The sequence below is a fragment of the Cydia fagiglandana genome, chromosome 13 (genome assembly GCF_963556715.1).
Source record: "Cydia fagiglandana chromosome 13, ilCydFagi1.1, whole genome shotgun sequence".
In the NCBI taxonomy this organism is placed as follows: domain Eukaryota; kingdom Metazoa; phylum Arthropoda; class Insecta; order Lepidoptera; family Tortricidae; genus Cydia; species Cydia fagiglandana.
The window spans coordinates 609785-626991 of NC_085944.1; the positions used below are offsets into that span (position 1 = coordinate 609785).

General features: G+C 56.4%; 2 protein-coding genes across 2 annotated transcripts in view; both read left to right on the forward strand.

Annotated features, from left to right (window-relative positions):
* Window positions 1–17207, forward strand: part of LOC134669938 (mucin-3A-like) — a 208873-nt gene that overhangs the window by 130450 nt on the left and 61216 nt on the right. The gene's annotated exons all lie outside the window — the stretch shown is intronic.
* The window catches only part of LOC134669937 (GATOR2 complex protein WDR24), a 35087-nt gene continuing 18019 nt past the window's right edge, over window positions 140–17207 (forward strand). The window contains exons 1-10 of the mRNA XM_063527555.1: window positions 140–477; window positions 1178–1294; window positions 3376–3491; window positions 3967–4073; window positions 4191–4404; window positions 6367–6455; window positions 7845–8004; window positions 8329–8504; window positions 9223–9436; window positions 16298–16425. Coding sequence (XP_063383625.1) covers window positions 378–477; window positions 1178–1294; window positions 3376–3491; window positions 3967–4073; window positions 4191–4404; window positions 6367–6455; window positions 7845–8004; window positions 8329–8504; window positions 9223–9436; window positions 16298–16425 — 1421 coding nt within the window. The 5' untranslated portion in view covers window positions 140–377. The remainder of the gene's footprint in view (window positions 478–1177; window positions 1295–3375; window positions 3492–3966; window positions 4074–4190; window positions 4405–6366; window positions 6456–7844; window positions 8005–8328; window positions 8505–9222; window positions 9437–16297; window positions 16426–17207) is intronic.

Below are 17207 nucleotides of genomic sequence, written 5' to 3' on the forward strand. Positions count from 1 at the left end.
AAAGTTTCTACAAAGAATTATCGCCAAGAATTATAGCCAAAGAGAATATAATCACTATGATTGTAGCTTCCGAACGTCGTAACGTCAGTTTAAAAAAAAAGTGAAGATGAAGTGAAGTGATTCAAGTGATTTTTTTTCTATCAGTCCGTCATGTCAAGAAGATAGACGGAGACGGAGCGGCAAGATACCTATTTTTTGTGTATAAATGCGGAATCTTATCATTTTAGCTATAGTCCTCAACCTGAAGTTGACTCTAAAGCTCTGTCACCAACCCAACAATGTGCTGACGAACATGTAATCCTTCACAGGAGCGATTGAAGACGACTGGAATATGAGCTGAATTTCAAGAGTAGTGTTATTGTTTTTATGACCCAAAAATGATTCCATCAAATACCATTTGTGTATCGCAGGAGGGCCCGGCGAACGCGCTGGCTCTTAATAAAGATGCCTCTCAAGTGGTCATTGCTGGAAGAAACGGTAATTTAACTAATTTATTTACATTCCAAGACATGATAAAAACACAGCATGTTGTTATTTTTGTACCTGCAGCAGTGAATGATATTGACGTTTTTAATTGTTACTTCCAAAGTTAACATTTGTTAATTTATTATTGCTTTAAAAAAATCAATGTTAAAAAGTATTGGTTGGTGTTTAAAGCATGTTGATAATAGTTTGTTAATTATTGACCTAATTAAAGTTTATCAAACTATAAATTGCTAACAATTGAACAGTGAACATTATAATGACAATGTATTGAATCAATTTTTTTGCCATGTGCTGCTTTGACTACTTGCTACTATAGCAAGTTAGATTCTGCCAATATTGAAGTGTAAAATTTTGCAATGTGATATGGATATACTCTGACCACGCTAACTTTGGTCAAACTTGGCAGTAAGAATAAAATTGCATACATATACCTGTAATAAACTTCATACTTGATATTATTATAGCACTTGGGATGTAAATTTAGACTCTATATTCTATTCTATTAAGCCCTTTTATTCTGAGTTAGAGTATGTCTCTTGTGTGCCGCTTGGCCAAGGCCTCCTCCTCTGTCGTGGGCCACTCTTCTCCAGTACAGGCCCGCTGTGAGTTTAAGTTCATTCTTTCATCTTGTTCGAGGTCTCCTCGAGACTCTAGGGAGAATGTTAGGTTTGACGAATTATTTATGTTTCAGTGTTCAAAGTGTTTGCTATTGGTGAGACGGAGTTTACAGAGGTGTGCAATCTACGGGTCGGCAAAAACCTAAACCTCAACTTCTCTTCCATTGATGTGGCTTGGAACTCTATTGAGGGTAAGCTGTTTTTCATATTGTGAACATATATTTTCTACTAACCCTTTATAAGGCATAAGGATGTCAGGGATAAGCAATATTGAACCCTATCAATTTGAAATAAAGTTCTAAATTAGGTGGGAAATATATTCCCTCTGCCTTATAATATAAAGGCTTTACTTACTGCTAAAATATTGACTCATTCATATTTATGTAAAAATATTATTAAAAAGAGATGGTATATAAAACTAACACAAATAAAATAAATTTAAGGCATTGCAATTAAAAGCTTTTGTTTCAATAACACAGTAATCTTATGAAAAAATATATATTCACTTCTAATTCTGCCAATGGATACCCATTCTACAGATTAACAAGATAATTTTGATTACCTATGAAACATTTATTTATTTATTTAGCCTTTTACTCGGACAATACATTTCTTAATTCCATTTTTTTTTGTGTGTCCGTTTGCCAGGTGGCAAAGGCCTCCTCCAATCGTTATGTTGTTGTTGTTTATTTCTTTATCTTAAATGAACCTAAGAAACATGAATGTTAGAAAGTAAAAAACAAAATATGAAAAGGATTCCTATTAGAATTTAATTCCCAGAAAGTAATGCAAAATTCAATCTTATGTCAATGTCATAAAGACACTTTGTCTAACGTTATATAAATAAAGGTAGACATATTTAGAGCACAGCCATTAACCCACTATTGTATCTCTAACACTGACCAAACATTCAGTTCACACATTAGTTTATTTAATAGCTTTTCTGATAAGAGCTCCTCTTAAAACATTATGGTAATGTGCATTGGGGTAAGTTTGAAAACGGGGTAAATTTCAAAATGGCTAAATATCTACTAAACCGGAAGCACTTCTTCTTCTTCTTTATTAGGTGCTATATAATGCTCCAAAGCCTATGTATCACTGCGACCATTCCTGATCTATTGTGATCGCCACCTACTACAACTCTCGATCCAACCCTGCAACTTCAAACAGCTGCAGGATCCTTTTGGTCTCGAGAGACTTTACCTCCTCCGGGCGCAATATGTGTCCGCCCAAGATTAGGTCACGAGTGGAGCATGCCACGGGCTGACCCGTACAAACGCATTGTATTTCCTGTGTTGCGACTTTTTTCTCGGCATTTAAAGCAGGCGATTATTTTTCTGTGCGTATTTTTGACCATTTGTCATAGAAAAGGAAACTCTTATACCTTTAAATCTTCAGAAACTTCGCGTTTGTACGGGACAACGGTAGACAATTTCATGGAATGCTCCGAGTACGCATTAGGCAAGGGCACTCTGTGAGGATGTGCAAGGGCGTCTCCTCTGCCTCCATGCAGAGTCTGCACCGCCCTATGTCACGTTTCCCCATTTAGGCCGCACTTCTTACTTTAGCAACACTTACGCTACTACCATCATATATTGGAGCGGTTGAGGTGCTCAAAAATATCTGAACACTCACTCTCCCGCCTTGACAGCAGAGGCGCGTTCACATATTTGTGAGCACCTTGGCCGCTCCGATATATTTGATGGCGACTGTACAACGCTTGTCATGGCATCTTGCATTCTGCTAGAACAGAGAGTGCTTCTATTTTAGTAGACATTAGCAATATCTGCCGGGCACTCACGGTATCGCGGGGGATTTTCCCTCATCAGTGTGCGCTGGCGTAGTGTTGCCATATGGAAGGATTAAATGTCCTGATAAAAATCCGGACATCACCCTAAAAATACGGACATTTCTTGTAACAGAGATTTGGCTGCTCGCTGCGGTGTACTGTATCCTGGATTTACCTTTCTTTTTCCCTACGCCCGACCCCATAGCCCCCTCCCCGCGCGCGCACGTCCCGCGCCCGCGCCGCATCGCATTCGTTACGCAGTATATAAGGTAAACATTTTTTTTGTAAGGCCATTCCTAAAAATCCGGACACTTACCAAGTCCGGCCGCAATCCGGACAAAGGGTCAAAAATCCTGACATGTCCGGACAAATCCAGACGTATGGCAACCCTAGCTGCGCGTAGCAAACCCTGTTCAATGATCTGCACTCCGGTATTATACAGATTCTGCTTTAAAATTAAATATTTAACTATTTTTATTGTAGAAAACACGATAGCCACTGCTGCTACCAATGGAGCTGTCGTGGTGTGGAACCTCGGGCGCTCCGGGCGCTCCAAACAGGAGCATGTGTTCTCTGACCATAAGAGGACTGTTAATAAGGTATGTAGTTCGCAACTGAGTACACGTAAGAGTTAATAATTTGGAATGAACCTAGTATTATTTGAAATTATCATGGCAAAATTAATTAGGTTCTAGATAATCTAAACCTGTGTGCATCAATCGTAAGCGGGGACTTATAAGTACGTATTTCATAATTCATAATTCTTTATTGCAACCATGGTACATTTAGAGTAGTAGTTCAGATCGGACTTATAATTATCCAATAATTACGTCACACGAATTTAAGGATTTTCTGACCCGTCCCCCCTCTAATGCTTCGAGGTTGGTCTCAGCTCAGAGCATTCAAATTTATACCTTAATGTAATTGATATAGGAAAAAATATGAATTGAATGTGCTCTGCGCTGTGTTCCGCGGGTTTGCGCAGGCCTATCATATTGTTTGAATAGTATTACACTTTAAAAGTTCATAAAACTTGACTTTAAAAGTTTTTTTAACTATTTCCGTGTTTTGCAGGTGAGCTTCCACCTAACGGACCCGGCACTGCTGATATCCGGCTCTCAAGATGGCACCATGAAGTGCTTCGATCTACGGATGAAGGAAGTCGCCAGAACTTTCATTAGGTAAATGTTTTGGCTTCTGCTGAAATTTGGCATAGTTAATTACGTTACAGCCCAATTATACAGAAAAGTACAGCCTGCAATAGCTTGCTTTAAAAAAACTCAATTGTCCTTTTCCAGTAATACAGAATCAATCCGGGATGTCCAATTCAGTCCACACCAGGCACATACATTTGCCGCCGTGTCCGAAAACGGTTCTGTCCAGTTATGGGACGTACGTCGCTCTGAGCGCTGTGTGGTACAGTTCACCGCGCATTCTGGACCGGTGTTCGCCTGCGACTGGCATCCTACTGCCCCTGCGTTAGCCACGGCATCGAGGGATAAAACCATCAAGGTATATACCAGGAACCAGTACCAGTATTGGGACGTTTTTAAGCACTGCCTGGTGGGTCGATCAACTATTTCTTGTTGTTATTCTGTCCCATCAGCGAGGAGACGATAGTAGCATAGTTTCTTAGAAGAGCTGCTGTACCATGATCTACAAACGTGCTTAGATGTCCCATTATGGAAAGGCCTTATAACTACCAAAAAAATCAAGTTTGGTTCATTTAAATAAGAAATACTAGTTATATAATAAATATTTTAAGAGTGACTCAGGAGACCGTAACCATGGCAACTAGTGACAAGAAAAAGTTGATTCACCCTGGTACAGTTCACCGCGCATCGCGGGCCAGTGTTAGCCACGGCGTCGAGAGACAAGACCATCAAATATTTACGTTGTACATCATCAATAAATTGTGAGCTTTTTTATCTTTTATTTTAAATGGAAAAGTCGAAAAGTCGAAAGTGGCCGAAAAGGGCTCGAGTGGATACCACGGATTAGTAAGCGCAGCGTAGGACGTCCACCCACAAGATGGACGGACGACCTTGTTAAGGCCGCCGGAAGACGCTGGATGCGGGTCGCTTCCAACCGGTACGAATGGAGGTCCAAGGGGGAGGCCTATGTTCAGCAGTGGACGTCTTATGGCTGAGATGATGATGATGATGATTTTAAATGGTTGTCATCTTTGAAATCCCAATAAAATGCATATTGATACGATTGTGACTAAACATTTCGCACTTATCATTATCACCCAGAAACGAGGTCCAGCACAAAAATACCACTCGCGTCCGTATTTAGTCTCCGTAGATCTAAATAATCAAACACCTACATTCCAAAACCCACCCAACACCTTTGTATTTACAGTTCAAAACCACTCGGCTAAAACTATAGATAAGGGTCATAGTTTAAATCGGTCACAATAAAGACAAACGCGTACGATTTTGAATCTTATATCCTTAACATACGACTCAAAATATAAAGTTAAATATGTTGATATAATTTGCATAATCCAACAAGTGTCTGCGGAAAGTAGGTCGCGATAAGCGCCTCGTGCCATCGTCCACAGCCAACTGATATAACGTAAGCCTTATTGCGTATACATAAGGTTCATCGATGGCCAGTAAGTGTCGGTGTTAGTATTGTGAAGTGATCGGTCAGTCACCTTGTATACTCTATTGTCTAGCCTGACGAATCAAGGGCATGTACTTGTACATGAGTAGGTACGTCTGGTAGGTAAATGAGTCTGAAAGTATGATATGATACCCGAGCCTCGTGTCCAACATCCGTCATATTTATACCCAGCTACGCGCAGTATTGATCGCTTTATATTTTTATTCTCTCGTTGGTTTTTGACGCTTATCTGTTTGTCTATGTGATGGCTATCTATTTTGCAAAACGAAATGTGAATATTATCCAGCTATTATATTGAATATCTAGGAACAACATTGGCATATATTGTTGGCTTGTTGTTATTTTCACATCATAAGATCATTATGGCTCTTCTACACGATGGGCCAACGCCAGCCACTCCAAGGGACGCAGCCATGCGGTAGAATGAGATAGCAATATCACTTGCTCCCTCTAACGCATAAATGCGTCCCTTGGAGTGGCCGGCATTGGCCAACGTGTAGAGGAGCCATTACATTCATTACACGGTATATGTATGTACATGTCCAGAGCAGTAGCTGTCAATTAGTTTTAAAAGTTTCAATCAAAAGGTTTTTTGCTTGAAAACGTTACCGCCTTCGTCGCTTATCGTAAGGACGTAATTTGCTTGTATCTTTATACCCTGCAAGCGACAATGTGACCTTTTTCCTAAAAACGACACATTTGTCTTAATGGGGTATTAAACCATTAATAATTAATTACTAAAACTAATTACAATGAAGTAGATAATAACATCGTGACTTAAGTTTATTATTATTTTGTTTTGAATCTGTCTTCCTTTTATCTTAAGATGAGTAATTGTTTCAGGTGTGGGACATACACGGGAAGCCTACACTAGAGCACACGATATACACCATCGCGTCCGTCGGCCATGTCAAGTGGCGCCCACATCGCAAGTGAGTTCGGTTGTCTTCGAAACCAGGCTGGCTGAACTGATTTATAAATGACGCCTTACTTAGTTGGTTTTACTGGGCATTTGCCGTAAATGGACAATTATTGTGCCTCTCTAGCTCTTTCACGAAACCTCATCATCACAGGCCTTTCCGTCTATTGCAGACAGAGGTTTATGCATTGCTGTTTAGACAACGGGTTTGGTAACTGTGGAGGCCAATGTGTGAGCGGCACAACCTCCCACATTTTTGGCAGAGAAAGCTCATGCCATTTGAGGTTCCAGGCCCGGTTTGCTTTCGGCGACACCTGCTATCTAAAGCATTAAACCAGGCTTGGTCGCATAGCCTTCTCCCCTCCACAACACGCTTGCGCCATCCATCACGGTCTTCAGCTAAGGCTTCCTAAGCATTGTGGTCGATTTCAAATGCAGACATGTCTCGCTTAACATAGTTTTTAAAGCGCAGCATCAGTCTTCCAAGGTTCCTGCAACTGCACCAAGCAAGACACGTCGAGGTAGTCTAAAGGGTTCCATCCGGTGCACATGCCCCAGCCACCGCAAGCGTCTCTGTTTGAGAAGAGCGGCAAGACTGGGCAGCTGTGCTTTTTCAAGAACCCTCTGATTGGTCACTTTGTCCTGCCAAGTTATGCCTGAAATGTTGCGTAGACAACACTTTTCACGAAATCTACCAGGTTTCTAATAAACTGCCTCCGTTAGTGTGCACGGAGACCCTAAGTATAGTTCCTAGCCGGCACTCAGTAACCGAAGTGCTGTACTTTTTATGCAGGTGATTATAGCACGTGGCACGAGCGGTTTTACTTAACAATAGACTATAGGATTAGCTCGGGCTCTATTAGAAACCTACGAACTATTACTTCTTTGCTACTGAACATCCTGAAATATTTTGTATACAGTGTGGAAAGATAAGTCGGGCCCTGGAGGGAAACTACCTTAACTCCTTAAGCTGGCTCAGTTTACTTAAAGGAGACATTACTTTATTTTTAAAAAGAAACAAAACTGCCTTCAAAGATTTTCTAAAATTCGCTTGCCTCGCCTGGGACTAGAACCGACTAAAAATTCCAAAAAATAAACACTCGCAATTTTATTACACTAGTCGATACAGTTAACGTTAATGATAACATTTCTCCAAGAAACATAAGGACTTACACTTGTCTGTCGTACAAAATATACATAAAATTTAATATTTAGTACTCAAGATTTTTTTAGACAAGAAAAATTGAAGAAAAAGAGAAAAATCATTGAATGCAGTTTTGTTTCTTTAAAAAAAATAAAAGAATGTCTCCTTTAAGTAAAATGAGCCGTCTTAAGGATTTAAGGTAGTTTCCCTCCAGGGCCCGACTTATCTTTCCACCCTGTATAATACTCGTCATTTCAGACACCACGTAGCATCTTGCGCTCTAGTGCTAGACTGCGCCGTCCACGTGTGGGACGTACGTCGCCCCCACGTTCCCCTCGCCACGTTCGCGGAGCACAGAGACGTGGCCACGGCCGTCGCCTGGCTGCCGACGTTAGACGCGTTCCTGTCCACCAGCCGAGTGAGTACTCTACTGTACGTGTGGGACGTACGTGCCCACGTGCAGCCACGTGCACAGAGACGTGGGCACGGCCGTCGCCTGGCTGCCGACGTTAGACGCGTTCCTGTCAACCAGCCGAGTGAGTACTCTACTGTACGTGTTGGACGTACGTGCCTACGTGTAGCCACTTACACAGAGACGTACTTAAGTTCCGAAAACCTCATCGGGATGAGCCGGGGTTTGAACCCCCGACCTCCGGATTGAAAGTCACATGCTCCTACCACTAGACTACCAGCGCTTTTAATTCATGATATAGGTTCCTAATATAGTACATTTTGTCCGTAGGACTGTTCCCTATACCGTCACCGCTTCAACGAAGCGGCTCACCCGGTCCTGTGGGCCAACCCGCAGGGCGTGAGCATCTCGGCGCGCGGCGAGCTGGCCTCCGCCGTGCCCGAGGCCCCGCTGCCCCCCCTGCCCACCGCCCCGCTCCCCGACGAGAGGCACCTCCCCGGCTTGGGGTGAGCACCGACCCCCACGCTAATAGTTTGCGTCCGCTGTGCCGGCAATTTTTCGTACATTTTCAGCCGATACACAATCGTGAATTTTTTATACAATCGTGATATAATAGAGAGCATTTCAGTTGAGTAGTAGTAAGGTACGAGATTGAAAAGTTTGATTATTTCACTATTGTATACAATATTTTTTCTACGAGTCAATAAAAATAATACTTTAAACTAGTAGAATCATATAGGTAAATAATCCAAAAGTATACAGCCAAGATACGTGAGCAGCCGCGATACCTTCATACTCGTCCGCGCCCCCGCCCCGGCCGCCACAGCCCGGCGGGTTGATCAAGGACATTTTCTCGTAACTCATGAGGCCCTGGTACTTGCTCCGCGCAAAATTAAATTTTCAGACAGTTTTTTTCTCGATTTTGGCCACCGTAGTCTATGGATGTTGCAATGTTAAGGGTGTCGCATGCGAGTTTCTGACTTATGAAGCAATTGTTTATTATACAACTATGGTTTTGTTTCGTCCTCTTGATCGCGGCGAGCTGTGATTGGTCAATTTCATTATAGTCGGTTATGCCGTTTCGAAATGAATATTATAGTCGAGTTGGGACCCTATACATTAAAAGTACCCGATTGCAGTTCGGTAGACGAAATTTTAATTCAACAATTATAGTCGACGAGTAGAAAAAATCGTATTATTTTTTACCAATTGCCATTTATTTAGTCGCAAGCAGCCCCGCGCGGGCTCGCTGACGGCGGCGGCGCAGGCCACGCTGGAGCGCGCTTTCCCGGACGGCGCCGCGTCCGTGCTGCGGCGCGCGCGCGCCCCGGCCGCGCCGCTCGTGGCCTGCGCCGCGCTCTACCGCACGCACGGCGCGCGCCCGCACGAGCTGGCCACGCACAACGCCCGAGTGGCGCGCGCTCACGACCGCCACATGGTGAGTACCACCTGGCAGCGCCGCGCCGCGCCCCGGCCGCGCCGCTCGTGGCCTGCGCCGCGCTCTACCGCACGCACGGCGCGCGCCCGCACGAGCTGGCCACGCACAACGCCCGAGTGGCGCGCGCTCACGACCGCCACATGGTGAGTACCACCTGGCAGCGCCGCGCCGCGCCCCGGCCGCGCCGCTCGTGGCCTGCGCCGCGCTCTACCGCACGCACGGCGCGCGCCCGCACGAGCTGGCCACGCACAACGCCCGAGTGGCGCGCGCTCACGACCGCCACATGGTGAGTACCACCTGGCAGCGCCGCGCCGCGCCCCGGCCGCGCCGCTCGTGGCCTGCGCCGCGCTCTACCGCACGCACGGCGCGCGCCCGCACGAGCTGGCCACGCACAACGCCCGAGTGGCGCGCGCTCACGACCGCCACATGGTGAGTACCACCTGGCAGCGCCGCGCCGCGCCCCGGCCGCGCCGCTCGTGGCCTGCGCCGCGCTCTACCGCACGCACGGCGCGCGCCCGCACGAGCTGGCCACGCACAACGCCCGAGTGGCGCGCGCTCACGACCGCCACATGGTGAGTACCACCTGGCAGCGCCGCGCCGCGCCCCGGCCGCGCCGCTCGTGGCCTGCGCCGCGCTCTACCGCACGCACGGCGCGCGCCCGCACGAGCTGGCCACGCACAACGCCCGAGTGGCGCGCGCTCACGACCGCCACATGGTGAGTACCACCTGGCAGCGCCGCGCCGCGCCCCGGCCGCGCCGCTCGTGGCCTGCGCCGCGCTCTACCGCACGCACGGCGCGCGCCCGCACGAGCTGGCCACGCACAACGCCCGAGTGGCGCGCGCTCACGACCGCCACATGGTGAGTACCACCTGGCAGCGCCGCGCCGCGCCCCGGCCGCGCCGCTCGTGGCCTGCGCCGCGCTCTACCGCACGCACGGCGCGCGCCCGCACGAGCTGGCCACGCACAACGCCCGAGTGGCGCGCGCTCACGACCGCCACATGGTGAGTACCACCTGGCAGCGCCGCGCCGCGCCCCGGCCGCGCCGCTCGTGGCCTGCGCCGCGCTCTACCGCACGCACGGCGCGCGCCCGCACGAGCTGGCCACGCACAACGCCCGAGTGGCGCGCGCTCACGACCGCCACATGGTGAGTACCACCTGGCAGCGCCGCGCCGCGCCCCGGCCGCGCCGCTCGTGGCCTGCGCCGCGCTCTACCGCACGCACGGCGCGCGCCCGCACGAGCTGGCCACGCACAACGCCCGAGTGGCGCGCGCTCACGACCGCCACATGGTGAGTACCACCTGGCAGCGCCGCGCCGCGCCCCGGCCGCGCCGCTCGTGGCCTGCGCCGCGCTCTACCGCACGCACGGCGCGCGCCCGCACGAGCTGGCCACGCACAACGCCCGAGTGGCGCGCGCTCACGACCGCCACATGGTGAGTACCACCTGGCAGCGCCGCGCCGCGCCCCGGCCGCGCCGCTCGTGGCCTGCGCCGCGCTCTACCGCACGCACGGCGCGCGCCCGCACGAGCTGGCCACGCACAACGCCCGAGTGGCGCGCGCTCACGACCGCCACATGGTGAGTACCACCTGGCAGCGCCGCGCCGCGCCCCGGCCGCGCCGCTCGTGGCCTGCGCCGCGCTCTACCGCACGCACGGCGCGCGCCCGCACGAGCTGGCCACGCACAACGCCCGAGTGGCGCGCGCTCACGACCGCCACATGGTGAGTACCACCTGGCAGCGCCGCGCCGCGCCCCGGCCGCGCCGCTCGTGGCCTGCGCCGCGCTCTACCGCACGCACGGCGCGCGCCCGCACGAGCTGGCCACGCACAACGCCCGAGTGGCGCGCGCTCACGACCGCCACATGGTGAGTACCACCTGGCAGCGCCGCGCCGCGCCCCGGCCGCGCCGCTCGTGGCCTGCGCCGCGCTCTACCGCACGCACGGCGCGCGCCCGCACGAGCTGGCCACGCACAACGCCCGAGTGGCGCGCGCTCACGACCGCCACATGGTGAGTACCACCTGGCAGCGCCGCGCCGCGCCCCGGCCGCGCCGCTCGTGGCCTGCGCCGCGCTCTACCGCACGCACGGCGCGCGCCCGCACGAGCTGGCCACGCACAACGCCCGAGTGGCGCGCGCTCACGACCGCCACATGGTGAGTACCACCTGGCAGCGCCGCGCCGCGCCCCGGCCGCGCCGCTCGTGGCCTGCGCCGCGCTCTACCGCACGCACGGCGCGCGCCCGCACGAGCTGGCCACGCACAACGCCCGAGTGGCGCGCGCTCACGACCGCCACATGGTGAGTACCACCTGGCAGCGCCGCGCCGCGCCCCGGCCGCGCCGCTCGTGGCCTGCGCCGCGCTCTACCGCACGCACGGCGCGCGCCCGCACGAGCTGGCCACGCACAACGCCCGAGTGGCGCGCGCTCACGACCGCCACATGGTGAGTACCACCTGGCAGCGCCGCGCCGCGCCCCGGCCGCGCCGCTCGTGGCCTGCGCCGCGCTCTACCGCACGCACGGCGCGCGCCCGCACGAGCTGGCCACGCACAACGCCCGAGTGGCGCGCGCTCACGACCGCCACATGGTGAGTACCACCTGGCAGCGCCGCGCCGCGCCCCGGCCGCGCCGCTCGTGGCCTGCGCCGCGCTCTACCGCACGCACGGCGCGCGCCCGCACGAGCTGGCCACGCACAACGCCCGAGTGGCGCGCGCTCACGACCGCCACATGGTGAGTACCACCTGGCAGCGCCGCGCCGCGCCCCGGCCGCGCCGCTCGTGGCCTGCGCCGCGCTCTACCGCACGCACGGCGCGCGCCCGCACGAGCTGGCCACGCACAACGCCCGAGTGGCGCGCGCTCACGACCGCCACATGGTGAGTACCACCTGGCAGCGCCGCGCCGCGCCCCGGCCGCGCCGCTCGTGGCCTGCGCCGCGCTCTACCGCACGCACGGCGCGCGCCCGCACGAGCTGGCCACGCACAACGCCCGAGTGGCGCGCGCTCACGACCGCCACATGGTGAGTACCACCTGGCAGCGCCGCGCCGCGCCCCGGCCGCGCCGCTCGTGGCCTGCGCCGCGCTCTACCGCACGCACGGCGCGCGCCCGCACGAGCTGGCCACGCACAACGCCCGAGTGGCGCGCGCTCACGACCGCCACATGGTGAGTACCACCTGGCAGCGCCGCGCCGCGCCCCGGCCGCGCCGCTCGTGGCCTGCGCCGCGCTCTACCGCACGCACGGCGCGCGCCCGCACGAGCTGGCCACGCACAACGCCCGAGTGGCGCGCGCTCACGACCGCCACATGGTGAGTACCACCTGGCAGCGCCGCGCCGCGCCCCGGCCGCGCCGCTCGTGGCCTGCGCCGCGCTCTACCGCACGCACGGCGCGCGCCCGCACGAGCTGGCCACGCACAACGCCCGAGTGGCGCGCGCTCACGACCGCCACATGGTGAGTACCACCTGGCAGCGCCGCGCCGCGCCCCGGCCGCGCCGCTCGTGGCCTGCGCCGCGCTCTACCGCACGCACGGCGCGCGCCCGCACGAGCTGGCCACGCACAACGCCCGAGTGGCGCGCGCTCACGACCGCCACATGGTGAGTACCACCTGGCAGCGCCGCGCCGCGCCCCGGCCGCGCCGCTCGTGGCCTGCGCCGCGCTCTACCGCACGCACGGCGCGCGCCCGCACGAGCTGGCCACGCACAACGCCCGAGTGGCGCGCGCTCACGACCGCCACATGGTGAGTACCACCTGGCAGCGCCGCGCCGCGCCCCGGCCGCGCCGCTCGTGGCCTGCGCCGCGCTCTACCGCACGCACGGCGCGCGCCCGCACGAGCTGGCCACGCACAACGCCCGAGTGGCGCGCGCTCACGACCGCCACATGGTGAGTACCACCTGGCAGCGCCGCGCCGCGCCCCGGCCGCGCCGCTCGTGGCCTGCGCCGCGCTCTACCGCACGCACGGCGCGCGCCCGCACGAGCTGGCCACGCACAACGCCCGAGTGGCGCGCGCTCACGACCGCCACATGGTGAGTACCACCTGGCAGCGCCGCGCCGCGCCCCGGCCGCGCCGCTCGTGGCCTGCGCCGCGCTCTACCGCACGCACGGCGCGCGCCCGCACGAGCTGGCCACGCACAACGCCCGAGTGGCGCGCGCTCACGACCGCCACATGGTGAGTACCACCTGGCAGCGCCGCGCCGCGCCCCGGCCGCGCCGCTCGTGGCCTGCGCCGCGCTCTACCGCACGCACGGCGCGCGCCCGCACGAGCTGGCCACGCACAACGCCCGAGTGGCGCGCGCTCACGACCGCCACATGGTGAGTACCACCTGGCAGCGCCGCGCCGCGCCCCGGCCGCGCCGCTCGTGGCCTGCGCCGCGCTCTACCGCACGCACGGCGCGCGCCCGCACGAGCTGGCCACGCACAACGCCCGAGTGGCGCGCGCTCACGACCGCCACATGGTGAGTACCACCTGGCAGCGCCGCGCCGCGCCCCGGCCGCGCCGCTCGTGGCCTGCGCCGCGCTCTACCGCACGCACGGCGCGCGCCCGCACGAGCTGGCCACGCACAACGCCCGAGTGGCGCGCGCTCACGACCGCCACATGGTGAGTACCACCTGGCAGCGCCGCGCCGCGCCCCGGCCGCGCCGCTCGTGGCCTGCGCCGCGCTCTACCGCACGCACGGCGCGCGCCCGCACGAGCTGGCCACGCACAACGCCCGAGTGGCGCGCGCTCACGACCGCCACATGGTGAGTACCACCTGGCAGCGCCGCGCCGCGCCCCGGCCGCGCCGCTCGTGGCCTGCGCCGCGCTCTACCGCACGCACGGCGCGCGCCCGCACGAGCTGGCCACGCACAACGCCCGAGTGGCGCGCGCTCACGACCGCCACATGGTGAGTACCACCTGGCAGCGCCGCGCCGCGCCCCGGCCGCGCCGCTCGTGGCCTGCGCCGCGCTCTACCGCACGCACGGCGCGCGCCCGCACGAGCTGGCCACGCACAACGCCCGAGTGGCGCGCGCTCACGACCGCCACATGGTGAGTACCACCTGGCAGCGCCGCGCCGCGCCCCGGCCGCGCCGCTCGTGGCCTGCGCCGCGCTCTACCGCACGCACGGCGCGCGCCCGCACGAGCTGGCCACGCACAACGCCCGAGTGGCGCGCGCTCACGACCGCCACATGGTGAGTACCACCTGGCAGCGCCGCGCCGCGCCCCGGCCGCGCCGCTCGTGGCCTGCGCCGCGCTCTACCGCACGCACGGCGCGCGCCCGCACGAGCTGGCCACGCACAACGCCCGAGTGGCGCGCGCTCACGACCGCCACATGGTGAGTACCACCTGGCAGCGCCGCGCCGCGCCCCGGCCGCGCCGCTCGTGGCCTGCGCCGCGCTCTACCGCACGCACGGCGCGCGCCCGCACGAGCTGGCCACGCACAACGCCCGAGTGGCGCGCGCTCACGACCGCCACATGGTGAGTACCACCTGGCAGCGCCGCGCCGCGCCCCGGCCGCGCCGCTCGTGGCCTGCGCCGCGCTCTACCGCACGCACGGCGCGCGCCCGCACGAGCTGGCCACGCACAACGCCCGAGTGGCGCGCGCTCACGACCGCCACATGGTGAGTACCACCTGGCAGCGCCGCGCCGCGCCCCGGCCGCGCCGCTCGTGGCCTGCGCCGCGCTCTACCGCACGCACGGCGCGCGCCCGCACGAGCTGGCCACGCACAACGCCCGAGTGGCGCGCGCTCACGACCGCCACATGGTGAGTACCACCTGGCAGCGCCGCGCCGCGCCCCGGCCGCGCCGCTCGTGGCCTGCGCCGCGCTCTACCGCACGCACGGCGCGCGCCCGCACGAGCTGGCCACGCACAACGCCCGAGTGGCGCGCGCTCACGACCGCCACATGGTGAGTACCACCTGGCAGCGCCGCGCCGCGCCCCGGCCGCGCCGCTCGTGGCCTGCGCCGCGCTCTACCGCACGCACGGCGCGCGCCCGCACGAGCTGGCCACGCACAACGCCCGAGTGGCGCGCGCTCACGACCGCCACATGGTGAGTACCACCTGGCAGCGCCGCGCCGCGCCCCGGCCGCGCCGCTCGTGGCCTGCGCCGCGCTCTACCGCACGCACGGCGCGCGCCCGCACGAGCTGGCCACGCACAACGCCCGAGTGGCGCGCGCTCACGACCGCCACATGGTGAGTACCACCTGGCAGCGCCGCGCCGCGCCCCGGCCGCGCCGCTCGTGGCCTGCGCCGCGCTCTACCGCACGCACGGCGCGCGCCCGCACGAGCTGGCCACGCACAACGCCCGAGTGGCGCGCGCTCACGACCGCCACATGGTGAGTACCACCTGGCAGCGCCGCGCCGCGCCCCGGCCGCGCCGCTCGTGGCCTGCGCCGCGCTCTACCGCACGCACGGCGCGCGCCCGCACGAGCTGGCCACGCACAACGCCCGAGTGGCGCGCGCTCACGACCGCCACATGGTGAGTGAGAGCTGGCAACGCCGCACTGCGCCACGCCCGGCGCTCGACACTCGTACAGATACTTTTCTAGGCATTCTAGCTCTTCCTTGTTCACGATTAGGTTTATATAGTGCTTTTCTCAAACGTTTCTTAACCCTTTGCCTGCCAAAAACGTCAACTGACGCACGCGTCAGCCCAATATCAACCTTCGTGCATTCCGACAACGTTTACGATGACGAGTCGTACCCGAGAGGCGTGGCGCTCAACTTCAAAGGGTTAAAACCAATATTTTATAACCTAAAAATTCAAAAGGTAAGTATATAACCAGTACTTCGCTTTAAAAGTTCAAAAGGTCTATAAATGTTCCTATGTTTAAAATCGCGATTACTCGAAATGTTAATATGAATGACTAGACATGTTCTTTTCGTTGATGTAAGATGTTGTCAGGTGGGTCACGTGTGGGACGTGGTGCGCTGCGTGTACAGCTCGCGCGCGGCCGAGGCGCGGCGCGCGCCCGCCCCGCCGCCGCCCGCGCCCCCGCCGCCCGCGCCGCCCCAGGCTCGCGAGCCCTACAGGTGACGTCACACACACACACACACACACACACACACACACACACACACACACACACACACACACACACACACACACACACACACACACACACACGCCGCGTGTACCATCGCCCACAATGTTCACTGACAGATCGTAAACCTTATTACAAAAGGCGTAAGGTCTACCGATGGACAAATTAAGAGTGTTGCTGTTTGTACAGCTCACACAGACACCGCATTATAAAGCGTTTACGTAGAGCACGAGATCACTACACATACGTGTAATTTTACTTGTATTGTAAAATGCTACGATTTGAGCACGACCGAGTTGTAAGACTTACACCATCCCACTAACCCGGTGTTAAGAGCCCATCAACGTGCACACTAGCGCCACTGTTAAGTAATCGTGATTATTTGAATTCAATGAAATATATTTAAAAAAAGGGGGCCATTTAATTACCTTTTGAATACATCAAACTAGTTTTTATGTTGCTGGATTCGTCAATCTATGTACTCAAAACAAAAACGGTCATTTTAACTTTGGACGCACGACACTGGATCACTAACCCAGTCTCTATAGTAACAGCAGGAGCAGGACTAGTCCTCATTAACTAATAATTGATTGATCACCGTCGTATTTAGGTGAAAAAACCACACTTTTTCCTATTTTTTAACTTTTTGGCGAGGGCAAATTTAATTCTCTACAATCATGGTCACCCTACAAGACCTAATTAATAAACAAAACCTCTTTAACCGTAATGACAGCATTATGATTACCAAGAAAATAAACTGTCAAACTTGAG